At 36.7% G+C, this 18,201-nt stretch overlaps 1 protein-coding gene across 1 annotated transcript in view; it reads right to left on the bottom strand.

The window, feature by feature from the left end:
• The window catches only part of OXCT1 (3-oxoacid CoA-transferase 1), a 133,734-nt gene that overhangs the window by 25,323 nt on the left and 90,210 nt on the right, over window positions 1-18,201 (bottom strand). The window contains exon 14 of the mRNA XM_077896096.1: window positions 1,068-1,157. Within this exon, the coding sequence (XP_077752222.1) occupies window positions 1,068-1,157 (90 nt within the window). The remainder of the gene's footprint in view (window positions 1-1,067; window positions 1,158-18,201) is intronic.

The raw sequence follows: 18,201 nt of genomic DNA, 5'->3' as shown, positions 1-18,201 counted from the left end.
CACGAATAAATAAATAAAAAATCTTTAAAACAAAACAAAACTAAGAATTATAAAAAATAAAGGTGAATGAACAAAGGGTACAGACAATGAAGAAAGTACCACCCAGTATCAATTTTATAAATCATCAGAAACCCAGGGATTCAGGTCAAGAAGGCAATTAGGCTCAACTCAACTGATTCAAGGACACTGAGTTGGGAACAAGGAACATAGTTACATTGAGAGCTCTAGAGTTAGAAGACTGGACGTTGGAATCACAGACACTCAGTTCTAATCTCAGTTCCACTAGTTATGTGACCTCAGGCAAGTTAACTTCTCTGAAGCTGTTTCTGAAACCATAAAAAATACCTGTATCAGGTTCATGGGCCTGTCCATGCAAATATATACAGAGTGCTTTAGTCTACTGTTGGTACACAGTAAGCTCAACAAATGGTAGCTATTATTATCATAGGATGATGATACCACCACCATCATCATCACCACCACCACCAAATGTAAACTCCATAAGATCCATGATTTTTGTATAATTTTGGTTGTACTAAACACATAATCAGCACTCAATAAATATTTGATAATTTATCAAAATAAAAGTATCATACTTTTCAAAATAAGGACACTTGCTGTCACCACCCACCATTTTCTCACGCTTCCCAAAATGGCACCACACAACTTTGGTAAGAAGCCATACTGTCCCCTTGAAAATAAATGTTGTGAAAAGGCCATATTCTGTTGTGTTTTTCATTTTGCGTGCAGAGAGCAGCCACAATAATCATCTTTAAACCCAAATCTCAACATCTGCCCTGACATTTTCACTGAGTTTGAAGACATTATAGCTTTTACTTTTACTGTATATGCAAATAATTAAAGACACCCCACTGTGTCTTTCACTCAAAGTTCAAGAACCATTTAGCTGAAGATCCTAACTAACAGCTTTTATCTGCAACCTTTCTCTCTAAAATATAAATGCTATCAATTTGGACAAGCCTGAGAAAACAATAAAAACCACGGTTGTGTGGCCTGGTATATAGGATTTTGGCATACTGGGAATTTCCAAACACAGCACACATTACCTTTGCAGAATGTTCCATGGTGACCACCACTTTGGTCTTCGCACTGGACACTAGATCCATAGCCCCTCCCATTCCTTTCACCATCTTCCCCTACAAAACAGAAATGGAAAAGAAGATATAATTCTTTCTCACTTCTTCTAGTATGTGGCAGAATTAAATTAATTGGCAAGAATAAGTCACTGGACTAATGAGTGAGAAAAACTCATTGACCTTTATTGCTTAGTTCTAGTAGCTACACGACATTAATATTCTGTTAGTCCATTATTCTATGATTGAAGGATAAGTTCAGGACAAATACTATGATATTACTTTTATTATATGTGGCTAATGGTATTTTGATGATATATTGGCAGCAAGACAATCAGTGGATAAGAAAAATCTTAAGAACCATTTCAGAATTCTGGCACTTTATCATTATTGCAATAATAGGAGATTGAAATCCACATACCCCTGACATGCACTTCCTTCTTTTTAAACACATAATCGGCACCACTGAGTCTTCAATTACAAACACTTTTTAAAGCACTCTCTTGGATTTCCTGCAGATTAAAATGCCATTAGGTAGTAGGCTAAGGCACTAATGGTGTTTCCCTAGTAATGATTAATATAAAGAGGTGGGTCTGCCTTTCTAAAACTTGGCATTTATCTTGCTCCTAGGAAAATAAGCCAAACAAAACAAAACGTTTATTTCTGTTAAGCAAAAACAGAAAACAGAAGCAGAGTTCAGGACTTTCACCATCACCATTCTATTTTTGTTCACCTGTCCATCTCCTGATTCATTAAACATTTACCAGCCATATTCTACAGGCCACATACTCTGAATAATTCCCACTGTCTGTTCTGTCTCCTGGTTACAGAGTCTTGGAAAAATCAGGTGTTTCCAGAGACGATGAAATAAATTCTTATTCAAATATATTGAAGAGAAATGTCTTCTAACATTGAAATCTCCTTAAATTTTTAATTCTTTAATCCAAGTCCTCTTGCTGATTTGTCAGTAAACTCTCAGCTCCTTCCCCAAAATTTCATAGCTACAAGGAGATTAGGCAATGCACTCACACTTGGCTTTCAAACATAGAGGTCTCAGATCCTCTGATTTCAGAAAAATTTTAGAGGTCAATGCCAACACTGGACGAACATGAATTAGATGTGCATTATATAAAGGAAAGGAACAAGTGGTCAGGATGTCTTCATGGTTTGGAGCCTGCCACTAAATGAGATGGGCAGGAACTGGAAATGGCTGCAGGGTAGCGGGGGAAGGGGTTAGGGAGGAGGACAGAAATGGAATGTACAAAGTAAGTCTGTCTTCAGACATGTACGTTTGAGTGAGAATACCTACATGGAAATGTGTAATTTTATACTTCTAGGAGCCATGCCTTCATTAGTTAGCTGCAACTTTAATAAGTTAGGTATATTATTTTCATAGTATTTCTGTAGAGAACACCAATACCTTTATGGGATAAAATAAAAATAATGTTTCTGTAGAGAAATATATTTTCTCTACCTTTATGGGATGAAATATGAGTAATTCAGAGATGGAACCAATGAATATTTATCATAAACTCCAATACTAAGGAAGTTTGAGATTTTAGGGCCAAGGACACTAAAGCAAGTCCATTGGAAAATGAATTAACCTGTTGTGGTAAGAACATGCAGCCAGTCTCAGCTTCCACAAGACAGTGTCCTTGGGAAGACTATAAGTGCTAGCAGAATGAAGAAGTCAAAGAAAAGCAGAAACTAAGCTAGCATTTTAAAAAATCCTAGAATTAGAATATACCAGAGGCAAATTTTTTCGCCTGTGGCACAATAATGGTGGGTAAAAGCTTATGCCAGCCTCTAACAACAAGCATGTCCCAATTCAGGTGAATCTGATTTACATGTTTTATTCACTTTTTAAGATTTTATTTATTTATTCATGAGAGATATACAGAGAGAGAGAGAGGCAGAGACACAGGCAGAGGGAGAAGCAGGCTCCATGCAGGGAGCCCGATGTGGGACTCGATCCCGGGTCTCCAGGATCAGGCCCTAGGCCAAAGGCGGTGCCAAACTGCTGAGCCACTCGGGCTGCCCCATTTACATGTTTTAAATCATTGTCAATTATTTTAAGGTATTTATAGAGCGCCTACTGGATACAAAACACTGTGCTGGCAGGAACGGAAAGAGCTACAGAACATGGCAGAACAACCATCTCTGTTTCTGCTAAAAGGAACATTCTTGCCCATATACCTAAGATTAGGTGCAGAACACTTGAGATCTAGTCTATGAACCCACTGTACGACACTGGCAAATTCTCTGAATTATCTCTGAATCCATTATCTATAAACCAAGAGTAAGAATGCCCTATCATAGAGCTGTTATGAGGAGTGCATGAGATGATATATGGAAAACTGAAGAGTAAATAAAATTTATAAATTCATTGACTTATATCACCATCCAGGCTATTCGGTTTACTGAGAATCTAGTACGAGCCTGTCATTGTACAGAGTGCTAGAGTTAGAGTTGATGACAACAGGCTTCTTATAAACTTCATCATCGAGGGAAGGAAAAGCGTCCACAAGTAATTAAGGAAATTTGGAGCAAACTTCCTCCCTCTAAAGGTTTATTTATTTATTTTAGAGAGAGAGATAGAGAGAGAAAGAGTATGAGTGACAGAAGAGGAAGGGGGAGAAGGAGAGAAGCAGACTCCCTGTTGAGCAGGGAACCTGATGCAGGGCTCAATCTCATGACCCTGAGATGATGACCTGAGCTGAAATAGAGTCCGATGCCTGACTGAGCCACACGGGTGCTCCAAACTTCCTCCATCTAAAATAAGCATTGCCACCACTTCCTCATCCCCAAGAGCCTAGTGCTAAGTGCCTTTTCCCCTCCCTGCTCATCCTTGCTAATTAGGATATAATTATAACACAGTGCATTTCCACTTTTTTCCCCCATCTTATAAGTGCTTGGATGAGTGAGGAGTGAATGGATCAAACTAATAACATAGGCCTGTTCAAGTCCTAGTAGAGCAATGAGGATGCCCATGCTGATGGTGCCTGGGGAAGCAGAGGCAGGAAGAGGTGGCTGGTGCCGGGCAGGGGATCTCTCAGAGGTGGTGTCTCACAGCAGCACCATGCCACATGGCAAAGAGAGCAGCAGCATCGCCTAATGGAAAGTATTTCTAGCAGGTTAACAGAAACACCTTCAAATATTTGGTTTTCCTGTTTTTAAAAGTAAATTCATTGTATTGAAAAAGAAAATAACCTATTTCCTTCCATTTCAGTTCCCAGATGATTTCTCAAACAGAATCAATTACTGAAGGAAAACAGTTCATTCTATCTATACCGGCAGAAAGAAACAGGGTTAGAGGAGGCATATACTCTCCAATGCAGGTGGGAAATTCATCACTTCTCTTCAACCCATTTTAGCAGCCACTCTTTTGGGACTCAACAACTTGCATTTTCTGATTCTGTACTACAGTCAGGGGTGACCATGTACCTGAGTTCTAGACAATGAAGGGAGGTAATATCTGATTTCCAGGCTCCTGCCCATAAGAAACTCTCACATGCAATTCCTCATGCTCTTTTGCCTTCTGCAATCTGGACACTGACATCCAAGGTGACCTTGGAGAATGACTGAGCTCCTTCAGAGTTCTTCAGGGTCTGTAAATGACTGGGTACAGCAGAGCCCACTTATTTAGAAACACACTGTGCTATACAATAACAGTGAAAAGTAAACACATAAGGTGCTAAGCCACTGAAATTGGGAGTCCTATTTCCTATAGCAGCTAGTATGACTGATAAAATAATGTGGCATCTAAATGAGTTCTATGGCATAGAGTTAAAACTGTTACAGTTGCACAAGAGAGGAGGGAGCAGGTCTCTTAGGAGGATAATATACTACTGCTCTTTGAAGCAGGAGACTGTGCCAGATACCAAAATTTACCTATCCAGATGTCCAACACAATGCTTGCCATTTTATAGAGATGAGATACAGACCTTACAGCCATCTCTATCTCCCTCCTCCAAATCCAACATCCTATTTGACATACAAACAAGAAGCTGATAAAACAGAGAGGTTATGAAGCTAAAAATATACCTTTAAATAAATCACAAGAGGGAAAGTGATTCTTGGAGAAAAATAGGCCTGTGATGAAGAAGAGATTCTGGGCATGATTGAAGAACTGGGCCAGAGTGACACAAAGTGTGGCTTTCTTTAAAGTCTCATCAGCAAACATACATTTCTTGAATGGTGCAACTTCAGCTCTGAAATGTATTCTGGCTAGCATAATGGAGAGATGATTGCTGGATACTCGTTTCATGGCCAACTCATCTTTGCACAGTGAAGGACTGACTCCAGTATCAAGTATGCAAAGAACACAGCAATAAGATGAACTAGAAATGCTGCATGCTTTATTATGACACACTTATAAAGTTTCCTAAAAAGATATTGACTCAAGCATTATCCTCAATTCATGAATATTTTTTATTCAAGGTCAATTATAAACCAGGCACCAAAATAGGAATTAAGAATAAAAGATGAATACAGATATCTAACTTATTTCTAGAAAGTAGATTTAAACTGAAATCAATTATTTTAAATATAATATACTTATTACTTTGATCCTATTTCCTAACACGAGAATTTGAAAGTAAAAGAATTGTTATTAACATTAAAAAAAGGACAGCCCCGGTGGCACAGCGGTTTAGCGCCGCCTGCAGCCCAGGGCGTGATCCTGGAGACCCTGGATAGAGTCCCACGTCAGGCTCTCTGATGCCTGCTTCTTTCTCTGCCTGTGTCTCTGCCTCTCTCTCTCTCTCTCTCTCTCTGTCTCTATGAATAAATAAATAAAATCTTAAAAAAAATAAAAAAAACATTAAAAAAAACCTTCAATGCATCAAAGTACAAATATTAAATTGCACTCCCAAAGACAGTAATTCAAGTTCTAAACATGACCTTTGGTGATGTTTTAAGGTTTTTACAAAAAAGGTAAAATGAATACATTTGAATAGTTCTGTGAAGTGCTGTTTAAAATACGTTATAAAACATACTAAAAATGAGTCTTCCATCACCTTTATCATTAGTATATAAGTAGTAATGGCTTATCTGCAGATTTGTCACCTATATTCTGGTCTTAGGTGAGAAACAACATACAATATATAGAAACAATTTTTAAGGCATTTTAAATTAATGCCATGTGACTCACTGAAAACCATTAATTGACTGGAAGAAAAAGGGAAGAGTGATTTATTAATAAAACTAGGATTTGTGGCTCAAAATGAAACACCAGAGCATTAAGTACCCACCTCAATCCAAATGTAAGCCTCTTTATTTCTATCTCACTTCCCCACTATTAAAAAATGCTCTAAATAAGAAAGGGCCTCTAAACATGCTCCTAGCTAAAGGGCAGGAGTGAAGGAAAATAAAAAAATGTAATATCATTATGTGTTTAAACGTAAAGGAGAAGTCAGACTTCTGTTTTAGAGAAAAGGACTTATAATTTATCTTAGTTTTGCCAAGTTATAACAAAGTTACAGCACAAATATTTCTCTTTTCTGCATTATACTTTGTATTCAAAAACAAGAAAAATGTGATTTTCCTTTCAAAGATTAATTGTATTTCCCAGGATAGAGGGACTGATCATGTAAACCAGCTAGTATGGAGCTAGAAATATAATTACAGTCTCTATTGCCACATAAGTTAACAAATTATAACAAACATCAGTCACCAATCATAATATGGGCTTAAAAAAAAAAAAAAAAGAAAGAAAAGCTTGTCAAAAAGCTGCAACTGGACAAACTCAAAACTTCATTTTAGTACTCTCTTATTCCTGTTCTCTCAGGGATCTTGCTCCAGTTTCTCCATCTTCCCCTGTCTCTAGTCATCAGGTGGCACAATCTATAAGCTAATTCCCAAAAATGTTTCCTCTTGTTCCTGGGCACAGACATTTTCCAGCTTTCCTTGAGGTTAGGGTTGGTCATGTAAATAAGTTCTGGCCAACAGAAAGTGGGTGAAAGTGACATAATAGTTCCAGGGTTGGATCATAAAATCTTTCAAGAACTATGCTCCATGTTCTTCCCATCTGTCAACTACATGTTGAAAATGGTGGAGCCATGGATAAATGAATCTCAGTCCCCAAATTACTGCACAGAAGAGAGCTGGCTGCTAATCAGGGATCCTTCTTTCGGTTCTGTGTGAGAAAAAAAAAACCTTTACCTCAACTCATGCCTCAGCTCAGTACGGTCAAAAATAAGTATCTTTACCAAGGCAAATCTCATCTACCTACTAACTCCCAATCTCAGTTAGTAGCCAATCATTCACATCAAGGTCCACACCAGAAACTTCCTTATCTCTCGCCGTTCCTTATCTATGTGCAATCAGCCATTCAATCACAAAAAACTCCAATTTTTCCAGTATTTCTTGAATTCGAACTTTTCTCACTTAAGAGCCTTATGATTTCTCCCTACAGTGCTATAACATACCTATTAGTCAACCTGTGTCCAGCCTTGTCTCTCCATTCCAACCCATAGCCATGACTATAATCTCTATAATCTCTCTAAAATGAGTATTTTATTGTTCTTTCTCTGCTTAAAACCTTTCAGTAGTTCCCCAATGTGCCAGGGCAGAGCCTAAGCACCTCAGTTGGGATACAAGGCCTGGAACAACCTTGCCTCAACCCTCCCCATTTCCTCACACCTCAGATCCCATTTCTGTGCCAGGAATAGTGAGTTGATTATGGACTGCATATGGCTTCACATTATGCCATAAGGTCCCACCTCATTTCTATTAAGTGTACTCCAGCTCACTCTTTACATATCACATAACTACTTCTTCCAGAATGTATTTACTTACATGCCTCTGTCCCACCCCATCAACAAGATTTGACTAGGGATCTCTCTTGGGTGTTCTCACAGCGTCCCTACTTATCCCTATTGTAGAATCTGCCAAATGACCCGCATTAAGATCAGGGTTGATGTTCCACTGGCAGGTAGTGGCCAGGCCATATAGGTAGTTATAATTGAAATTCTTCCTCATGAGAGGAACCCTAATCCCTGAGCAGTCTCTTCCCAATTCCACTATCATCTAGCAACTGAAAATACAATGGTGGGCTCCAAAGCTATGACTACCATATTCTGATTGACCATATTTATTTGGATTAGTCAGTGCCTGTACACTAAAGAAATCAATTAACTTCAAATAGAAAAAGTGAGTTCTGTTCCTAGCTATTAACTGCCCCAATTTTCTCATTTTGTAAAAGTATAAATACCACTCAGTAGTGTCTTCATAGTTCAATTCTGAAACCTCATCACTCCAAGTAAAGAAAAAATCACAACACACAGAAAAATCGACTGTGAATCATTAACTCCACCTTTATACAGGAGATTAGTAAGCATTTATTAGGTGAATAGTTAGAAGTATGAAACTTTCACATTTTCTTTTCCTAAATTATAACCAGTGTGTGACTAGGCCTCTTTTGGTTATAAATGAGGCACTTTGCATAGGTTAACTTCTTTGTGTAAGATCAGATAGATTAACACTCTGTTCTATTTTACTGGGTTAAATAAACAGGGGAAAAATTCTGTTTTGAAGGTATGATTTTAGTTCTCATAGAGTTAATTCATAATTCTGCAGAGACGAAAACAGACATCAAAGAACCTGGCTAAGAGAGTTCACCTGTTTTATCAGGCTTCCTAGAGAAGACATCAATGGAAAGAACTTGAGCAAGTACTCCAGGATACATATGAAGGGATTTGTTTTTATTTAAAATGATTAAGGATTATTATACATAAATAAGTATTAAGTAAATAAGTCATTACTGAAGAGTCTTTTAAGTTTTTTCTCCCTGTGCAAGTCCTGATCTGTAACGTGGGGCCACCTGATGGCTCTGACCTATGAAGGGAAGTCTCACTTCTGCTTTTCTCAGAAAGTATACCTTATCTTCAGGACTAGGAGAACCATGGGCAACATCATTTCACGTAGAGTCAGATCCTGGGACCAGTGTGTAGTCTAACCCCAAGAAGGAGAAGCACACCGTCTTTTTGAGAATAACCCACCTCTGAGAACAACAGAGAAAGCTAGGGAGTAATGTCACTGTGTGTGTGTTGAGGTGGGCGGGGGGGGGGGGGGGGGGGGGAGGGGGTGGTGAGGAGCCGGGAGGAAGCCACTAACATCACTGGCATCAGAAATCAAAAAGCATAAATTTTCCTTTGAGGACCTAGGAACTGAAAGTGCATAAAAGGCAAAACGGCTCCTTCTCAAACTGGGGAGAATAAGGTAGAAACAAAGAACTTTTTCAGACACTATAATAGGTTGAGAGAATTACTTCAGGGAATTTGCCATAAAGTTAATATTTTGGAAAGATACATAACAAGGGACATTGAGGGAACATTAATTTCTACTTTATCTTTTCAAGAGCCAGCTCATAGATGGCCAAAGAGAAAGAGAGAGAGAGACAAGAGAGCTGATGCTGGGGAACAAAAGGAAAAGTGAGGTGTTTTTAAAATATTTATTTATTTTTAGAGAGAGACACTGAGGGAGAGAGAGAGAGCTCAGAGGGGAGGGGCAGAGGGCAGGGGAAAGAGAGAATCTCAAGCATGCTCCAACCCAGCGTAGAGCCCAACACAGGTCTCGATTTCACAACCTTGAGATCATGACCTAAGCTGAAATGAAGAGTTGGATGATTAACCAACTGAGCCACCCAGGCATCCCACATGAAGTATTCATTCTCAAAATACTGAGAATAGAATAAATAATTTAAAATATTTTTTGAAGTAAAATACAAAGATCAAGAGTAGAAATATAGAGAAACTTTAACTCATTTCTTGATACACCAGTGTTTTAAATCCCTAAACTTCATAAGTTTCTGATCTTGATGTTGTGATAATTTAACTTCCACAATACTAGAGATGGATATCACATACATGAGAAAATAGTATTAAATACCCGTGTGTAGGGCAACTGGGTGGCTCAGTCAGCTAAGCATCTGCCTTAGGCTCAGGTCATGATCCCAGGGTCCTGGGACTGAGCCCCACATCAAGCCCCTGCTCTGCAGGGAGACTGCTTCTCCCTCTCCTGCTCCCCCCTACTTGTGCTGTCCAATAAAATCCAAATAAAATCTCTAAAAAAATAAAAACCGATGTGTGAGTAAAAAAACTTGATTATTTCAGATACATTTTATTTGGAACCTAAGTTGAGTATTTTAAATTTAGTATATCCTCAGGTGAGTAGCAAGAGCTGCAGTAAGAACTTTATTGGGGCACCTGGGTAGCTCAGTGATTGAGCATCTGCCTTTGTCCTCAGGTGCTGATCTCAGGGTCCCAGGATCGGGTCCTGCATCAGGCTCCTGATGCAGGGAGCCTGCTTCTCCCTCTACCTATGTCTCTGCCTTTCTCTGTGTGTCTCTCATAAAAAATAAAAAATAAAAATCAATTGTATTGATTCACATTCATCTGGAACTCATGCATGGCAAATACTTGGAGCTGGGACGTACTTGCTAGAAATTATTTTATTTTTATTCCCAAGAATAAAAACACAGAATACTGTGTTAGGTCTGGAATTTGGAAGGAAACAGTTTCTTGGTAATCACGGACACATAGCTGTTCAGGAAGGAGTTACTTTTTTCCTCTAAAAAAAGTTGTTTACCTTTATTATTAAAACTGTATGACTGTGGGTTAGTATGAGCATACTTTGTTTTATTGTACTTACACATACTATATGTTTTTACATATTGAAGGTACATGTCAACCCTGCACTGAACAAGTCTACTGGAGCCATTTTTCCAACAGCATTTGCTCAACTCATGTGTGTGTTATATTTTGGTAATTCTCACAATACTTCAAACTTTTTCATTATCATTATTATGGTGATCTGTAATCTTTGATTTTACTGTTGTTAATTGTTTTGGGGTGTCATCAGTCATACCCACATAAGATAATGACCTTAATTAAGTTGTGGGTATTTTGACTTGACTGTTCCCCCCACTGGCCATTCCCTCATCTCTGTCCCTCTCCCTAGGTCTCCCTATTCCCTGAGACATAACCATACTGAAATTAAGACAACTGATAACCCCACAATAGCCTCTAAATGATCAAGTGAAAGGAAGAGTTCCACACATCTCATTCTAAATCAAAAGCTGGAAATGGTTAAACTTAGTGAGCAAAGTATGTTGAAAGCTGGGCCATAAGTTAGGCCTCCTGTGCCAGTTAGTGAAGCTGTGAATTCAAAGGAAAGGTTCTTGAATGAAATTAAAAGTGCTAGTCCAGTGAACACACAAATAATATGAAAGTAAAAGAGCCTTACTGCTGATATTGAGGACGCCTGAGTGGTCTAGATAAAAGATCAAACCAGCCATAACATTCCTCTTAGGCTAAAGTCTAATCCAGAACAAGGCCCTATCTCTATTCAATTCTGTGAAGGCTGGGAAAGGTGATGAACTTGAAGGAGAAAAGTTTGAAGCTAACAGAGGTTGGTTCATGAGGTTTAAGGAAAGAAGCCATCTTCCTAACACATAGGTGCAAGGTGAAGCAGCAAGTGCTAATGCAGAAGCTGCATCAATCCAGATCTGGCTGAAGATAAATAACGGAGATGGCTACACTAAAGAGATTTTCAATGTACATTAAACAACCTTCTCTTGAAAAAAGAGGCCATCTGGGACTTTCATAGCTAGAGAAGAGAAGTCAATGTCTGGTTTCACAGCTTCACAGGATAAGCTGACTCTCTGTTAGGGGCTAATACAGCTGGTGAATTGAAGTTGTAAAAAAGCCAATGCTTATTTACCACTCCAAAACTCCTAGGGCCCTTAAGAATTATGGTAAATCTACTCTGCCTGTGCTCTATAAATGGAGCAACAAAGCCTGTATGATAGCCCATCTGTTTACAACATGGTTTACTAAATATTTTAAGCCTACTGTTGAGACTTACTACACACACACAAAAAGAGTTCTCTCAAAATATTACTGCTCATTGACAATGTACCTCATCACCCAGGAATTGTGACGGAGATGTATAATACAAGAGTGGGGGATGTTCTACAGGACATCTGGCCAGTACTTCTCAAGACTATCAAAGTCATGAAAAACAAGGCAAGAATAGAAACTATCACACAGAAGTCTTTTTCTCAGAAAAACAGTCTTCTCCCAGAGAAGATGAGGGAGATGCAACAATTAAATGTAATATGGTATTCTTTTTTATGGATCCTAAAAAAGAGAACAATAATGGAAAAAATTGATATTAATAGTAACGTACCTGAAAAACTTTTACACTGAAAACTATAAAACACTGATGAAATAAATTAAAGAAGACACAAATAAATGGAAAGACATCCCATATTCACAAACTCAAAGACCTAATATTGGTAAAATGTCCAATATTTTGGACAAAAAAAACACTACCTGAAGTGATCTACAGAGTCAAAGCAATGCCTATCAAAATACCAATGGAATTTTTTTATAAAAAAAGAAGAAAACAATCCTGAAATTTATATGGAAGCACAAAGACCCTAAATAGAGCAATCTTGAGAAAGAAGAACAAAGCTGAATTTGTTTTCCTGAAATCACTCCCTCATTTCAAAATGTTACAAAGCTACAGTAATTAAAATGATACCGGCATAAAAACAGACTAAGAGTAATGTAGCAGTGAAAAGAGCCCCAAGTAAATCCAACCATATACATCCAACTGATCTTCAGGATGGGTACCAAGAATACACAACAGAGAAAAGGTAGACTCTTCAACAAATGGTGTTGGAAAAACTGGATTATTAACACGGAAAAGAATAAAATTGGAATCTTATGGAGTAACAAAAGGGAACAAAAGCAAAAGTAGACAAGTGGGACTACATAAAACTAGAAAGCTTCTGCATAGCAAAGGAAACAACAAAATAAAAAAGCATCCTAAGGAATGGGAGGAAATATCTGCAAACCATACAACTGATAAAGGGTTAATGTTCAAAATATATAAGGAACTCTTACAACAGCAAAAAAAAAAAACTGAACTCAACTAAAACATGGACAAAGGACTTGAATAGACATTTTTCCAAAGAAGACATAGAAATGGCCTACATACAGTTGAATGAAAAGATGTTCCATATCACTAATCACCAAAAAAATGCAAATCAAAACCACAATGAAGTATCATCTCATATCTATTATCAAAAACCCCCCCGAAACAAAAACAAACCCAAAAGATAAGTATTGACAAGAATGTGAAGAAACTGGAACCCTTGTACACTATTGGTGGGAATATAAAATGGTACAGCTACTCATAAAGAATAATTTGAGTAGTTTGGTAGTTTCCCACCAAATTAAAAACAGAATAACCACATGATTTTGCAATTCCACTCTTGGACATATATCTAGAAAAACTGAAATCAGGAATATCAAAAGGGGGATCCCTGGGTGGCGCAGCAGTTTAGCGCCTGCCTTTGGCCCAGGGCGTGATCCTGGAGACCCGGGATCGAATCCCACGTTGGGCTCCCGGTGCATGGAGCCTGCTTCTCCCTCTGCCTGTGTCTCTGCCTCTCTCTCTCTCTCTCTCTCTCTCTGTGACTATCATAAATAAAGAAAAAAAAAATTTTTTTAAAAAGGAATATTACCTGCACTCCCATGTTCACTGAAGCGTTATTCACAGAAGTCAAGATATAAAACAGCCTAAATGTCCATTGACAAATGAATAAAAACTATGCAGTGTATACATACAATAGAATATTATTCAGCCTTTAAAAAGAAGGAAATCCTGCCATATGCCACAACATGGATAAACCTAGAAGACAATATACTAAGTAAAATTAGCCAGTCACAGAAGAACAAATACCTCAGGATTCCATTTACACAAAGTATCTAAGTAATCAAACTCATAGTAGCAGAGAGTAAACCATGGTTGTCAGGGGCTAGCGGGAGAGTGGGAAATGCAGAGCTGTTCAATGAGTATAAAGTTTCAGTTATACAAGATAAACTCCAGAGATCTGTTGTACAACACTGTGCCTACAGCTCTAATACCATATTGTGCACCTGAAAATTGAAGAGGGTAGATCTCATGTTAAGTGTTCTTACTACAATTAAAAAAAAAAAAAAAAGACGGATACCCTATCCTGACTCCACTGTAATTGTGTATTTCTTAGTTTTGACAAATGTACTATGGTAATAGAATACTGTAATAATGAGAGAAATTGGGGGAGGGAATATGAAAACTCTTTGTTCTAGCTCAGAAACTTTTCTAAAAATCTAGTTATTCCAAAATACAGTTTATTTTTTTTTTTAAAAATCTCAGTATGTGGCTTGTTCCTGTGGTTTTTGTTTTTTCATCAAAGTAAGAACAACACGGAGATTAGTTCTCAGATTTCCCTCTGTGAGGGCCTCTTCTAATAACTCTTCCAGTTTATTGCTAAAAAAACTCTGCAAACTCTAACTCCCTAAAAACAAGTAAATTTATGATGGTTAAATGAATCTGTGCTTTGTTTTTGGCTACAATATTTTTTTTTCTTGTCATAAGTGAACTTTATTTCTTTGCAGGACCCAACATTTACCATTGCAGAGTACTCTAACATAAAGTCACAAGTTAGTAGCTGGATAAAAAATAAGATAGTTCTGAAAACTGCATATGTGGGTTTCTGTTGTTGTTAATGTCTTTTTAATTTTTTCTTTTCACCTTTCGACCCTCCTTACCCATTTCTCATGGCTCCATCACCCGCTTCTGGCAACCATTAAGCTGTTCTCTGTATTTATGAACTTGCTTTTTGTTTTTTAGATTCCACATTTAAGAAAGATCATATAGTATCTGTCTTCTTTTCATTTATTTCACTTAGCATAATGTCCTCAAGGTCCACTCATGTTATCACAAACAGCAAGATTTCATATCTTATGGCTGAATAATATTCCATTGTAGATTTACCACAATTTCTTTATCCATTCATCCATCAATGGACACTTAAGCTATTTCTATATCTTGGCCACTGTAAACAAAGCTGCAATGATCATAGAGGTGCATATATCTTTTTGAGTTAATGTTTTTATTTTCTTCAGATAAATACCCAGAAAGAGATTTGCTCGTTTATGTGGTAGTTTCATTTTTAATTATTTTAGGAACCTCCATACTGTCTTTTACAGTGGGTGTACCAGTTTGCATTCCCACCGACAGTGTACAAGGACCCCTTTTTTTCCTCCACAATCTTGCCAACACTTGTTATTTCTTGTCCTCTTGATAAAAGCCATACTAACAAGTATGAGGCAGTATCTCACTATGGTTTTGATTTGCATTTCCCTGATAACTATAGATGTTGAGCACCTTTTTCATGTGTGTGTTGGCCATCTGGATGTCTTCTTTGGAAAAGTAGTCAAAACGTCTGCCCATTTGTAGTCTTTTTTGTTTTTTTTTTTTTTTGGTGCAATTGAGTTGTAGAGGTTCTTTGTATATTTTGGATATTAGCCTCTTATAAGATACACAATTTACAAATATTTTCTCCTATTTGGTAGACAGCCTTTTCATTTTGATAGTTTCCCTTGCTGTGTTTTATTTTTTCCCCAAATATATAAACTTTACTATCCAAGTTACTATTATTTTGATTAGCTTGTCCTAATGATAGCTTAGACTTCTGAGAAAGTCTGAAAAAAATCAAACATGGTAAAGAAAACCATTATAAAAGTGTTCTGCAGCCATATTATCACAAATTTGCAAAAACTGAGAATATAGACTGGACCTTTGTTCTATGACATATAAATACCATTTTTATTTTTTGCTTTGTTATTTATTTTTTCTTGTTATGGTTTACTTTCTCCATGCTAAGCATCTTTTAATAAACACAATTTTATGAAGATAATTCCTCACCTAAACAGTACTTGCAGAAAATAGATATAATTCAAGCTGCTTTCCTTTACAAAAAGAAAAATCAACAAGAAAAAGTTAAATACATTAAAGTTATAGAGCAAGTCAGAAAAAAAAAATTGGATAAAGTCTCTAGCTTCCAGAAAGAGGTAATTGAATCCCCATAGAAGATTCTTATTTTAAAATATTCATTTTGTTGAATTTATTGCACTATTTTTCTTTCTTACTGTTCCTAATCTGTTAGATGGTATTAATAGAGTTAGTCAAGAAGCAGACAGTAATCCTGGAGAATGTCCTATGTAGTTTCAGTTTAAACAAAAATAGTCAGATCTACTAGCACCTAAATCATACTGAAAACTCACCAATCAGAAATTCCTTATCCAAAAAAAAAAAAAAAAAAAGAAATTCCTTATCCAATACTGTTAATTTTAAGGGCTGTAACTATGATCCAGAAATATGCAAAACAGATAATGAATGGGTAAAATATGTCAAATCTCCATGTTCCTGAATTAAAGTGTGTGGGTCTCCCTCAAAGGACTCTGTGCCAGGACTTCATGCAAAAACATATTTACTTACTTTTTATGCATAACTGTAACAAAATTAGTGATCTGTTTTCCATATATTTTTTAAAGAAATTGGACTTACACAGATATATATAATTTGAAAAAATCATATATGTGGAATATTGTTTAAAGTATTATTACTAATACTCTAATAATCTATTTGAGTTATTATGAAGTGATAAAATAAGCAATGTTGAGTATACTGGGTATAATAAAGTTCAAAAATGCTATTTGTCTTTTACTTAGGAAAATTCAACTATATTGGCTGACGAGGGAAAAAGAAAGGAGGAAGAAAGCTAAATGTAAAATGCTGATGATTTTGCCTGGCATTCAATTTTAATAATGAAGGTCTAGAAAGAGATAAGATGTGATATGTCAAACTGATATTCACTCAGTCACAAAGTCATATGCCTCTCATAATGTGAATTTACGGAGCTATCTCTAGGGTTGCAAGATATGTTGCTATATCTTATGACCCCCAAAAAGGAGCTAGCTGCTCTACGTGGTTCTTAACAATATAGCCATGATCAGATCTAGCACTGTTTCTGTGGGTCTACCAATACACATCCCAGGGCTAATATGATCAAATGCTGGAACACTTTCTAAAAATAATGGAATCAAAAATGAAATCAAAACTAAAATTAAAAATTACATAGAAATGAATAAATATAAGAGTTTTATATCTAAGTTTATAGAAGGCAATATAAAATTATGCAGAACTCTAAATGTTTTTAAAACTAGAAAGCCTGAAGGAATGCCTGGATGGCTCAGTGGTTGAGCATCTGCCTTCAGCTCAGGGAGTGATCCCAGCTCCAGAGATCAAGTCCCCCACTGGGCTCCCTGGGAGGAGCCTGCTTCCCCCTCTGCCTGTGTCTCTGCCTCTCTCTCTCTGTGTCTCTCATGAATAAATTAAAAAAAAAAAAAAACTTAAAAAATTAGAAAGCCTGAAAATAAAGCACTCAATTTATAAATCTAGAACTAGTATGACATTAAATAGAAGCTAGATAAGAAAAAGGACATTAATAAATTACAGATTTCCTTTTTTAAAGATTTTTTTATATATTTATTTGAAAGGGGGGGGATGAGAGGAGAGAGAGGGAGAAGCAGACTCCCCTCCAAGCAGTGAGCCTGATGACATGGGGCTCAGAGGGCTTGATCCCAGGACCCTGAGATCATGACCTGAACTAAAGGTCGCTGCTTCACAGACTGAGCCACTCAGACGCCAGATGTACAGATTTCTTAAAGTACACTGGACTAACTTTAAAGTAGGCAAATTTCTTACAAGTCTAATTAAAAGAGAAGACCGAATATGCACATTTACAGAATTAGCAATAAAAAGTAGATATAGTAACAGTTTTTAAGGATACTAAAGAAGTTAAAACAAGAATATTGCACAGTGCTCTGAACAAATAAATGTGACAATCCAAAAGATATGCTTGCTAGCAAAATAAAAATGAACAAAACTGCCACAAGAAAGGTCACAAAATCTGAGGTGACCAATTAGCATAAAAATATCTTACAGATTGTTAAAAATTGATCATTTGTATTAAAAAATAACATCTATCAATATCTTATTTAAATAATGACATTAACAAGTTAAACTGTGTGATTAAATCAGTAAACACACTGAATAAAATTGAACAGCCATTCACTTTTAAAACTATAAATAAAAGGAAACTTCTAAAACAGTATAAAGGGCATTCAGTATAAACAGTATAAAAATAGAAAGAGCAAGCATAATATTAAAAGTGAAAATTCTAAATGAATTCTTATCGAAATCAAGA

Source organism: Canis aureus, chromosome 4 (assembly GCF_053574225.1).
Source record: "Canis aureus isolate CA01 chromosome 4, VMU_Caureus_v.1.0, whole genome shotgun sequence".
Lineage (NCBI taxonomy): Eukaryota > Metazoa > Chordata > Mammalia > Carnivora > Canidae > Canis > Canis aureus.
The sequence above is the reverse complement of the archived record's forward strand: the minus strand, read 5'-3'. Positions and strand labels throughout refer to the sequence as shown.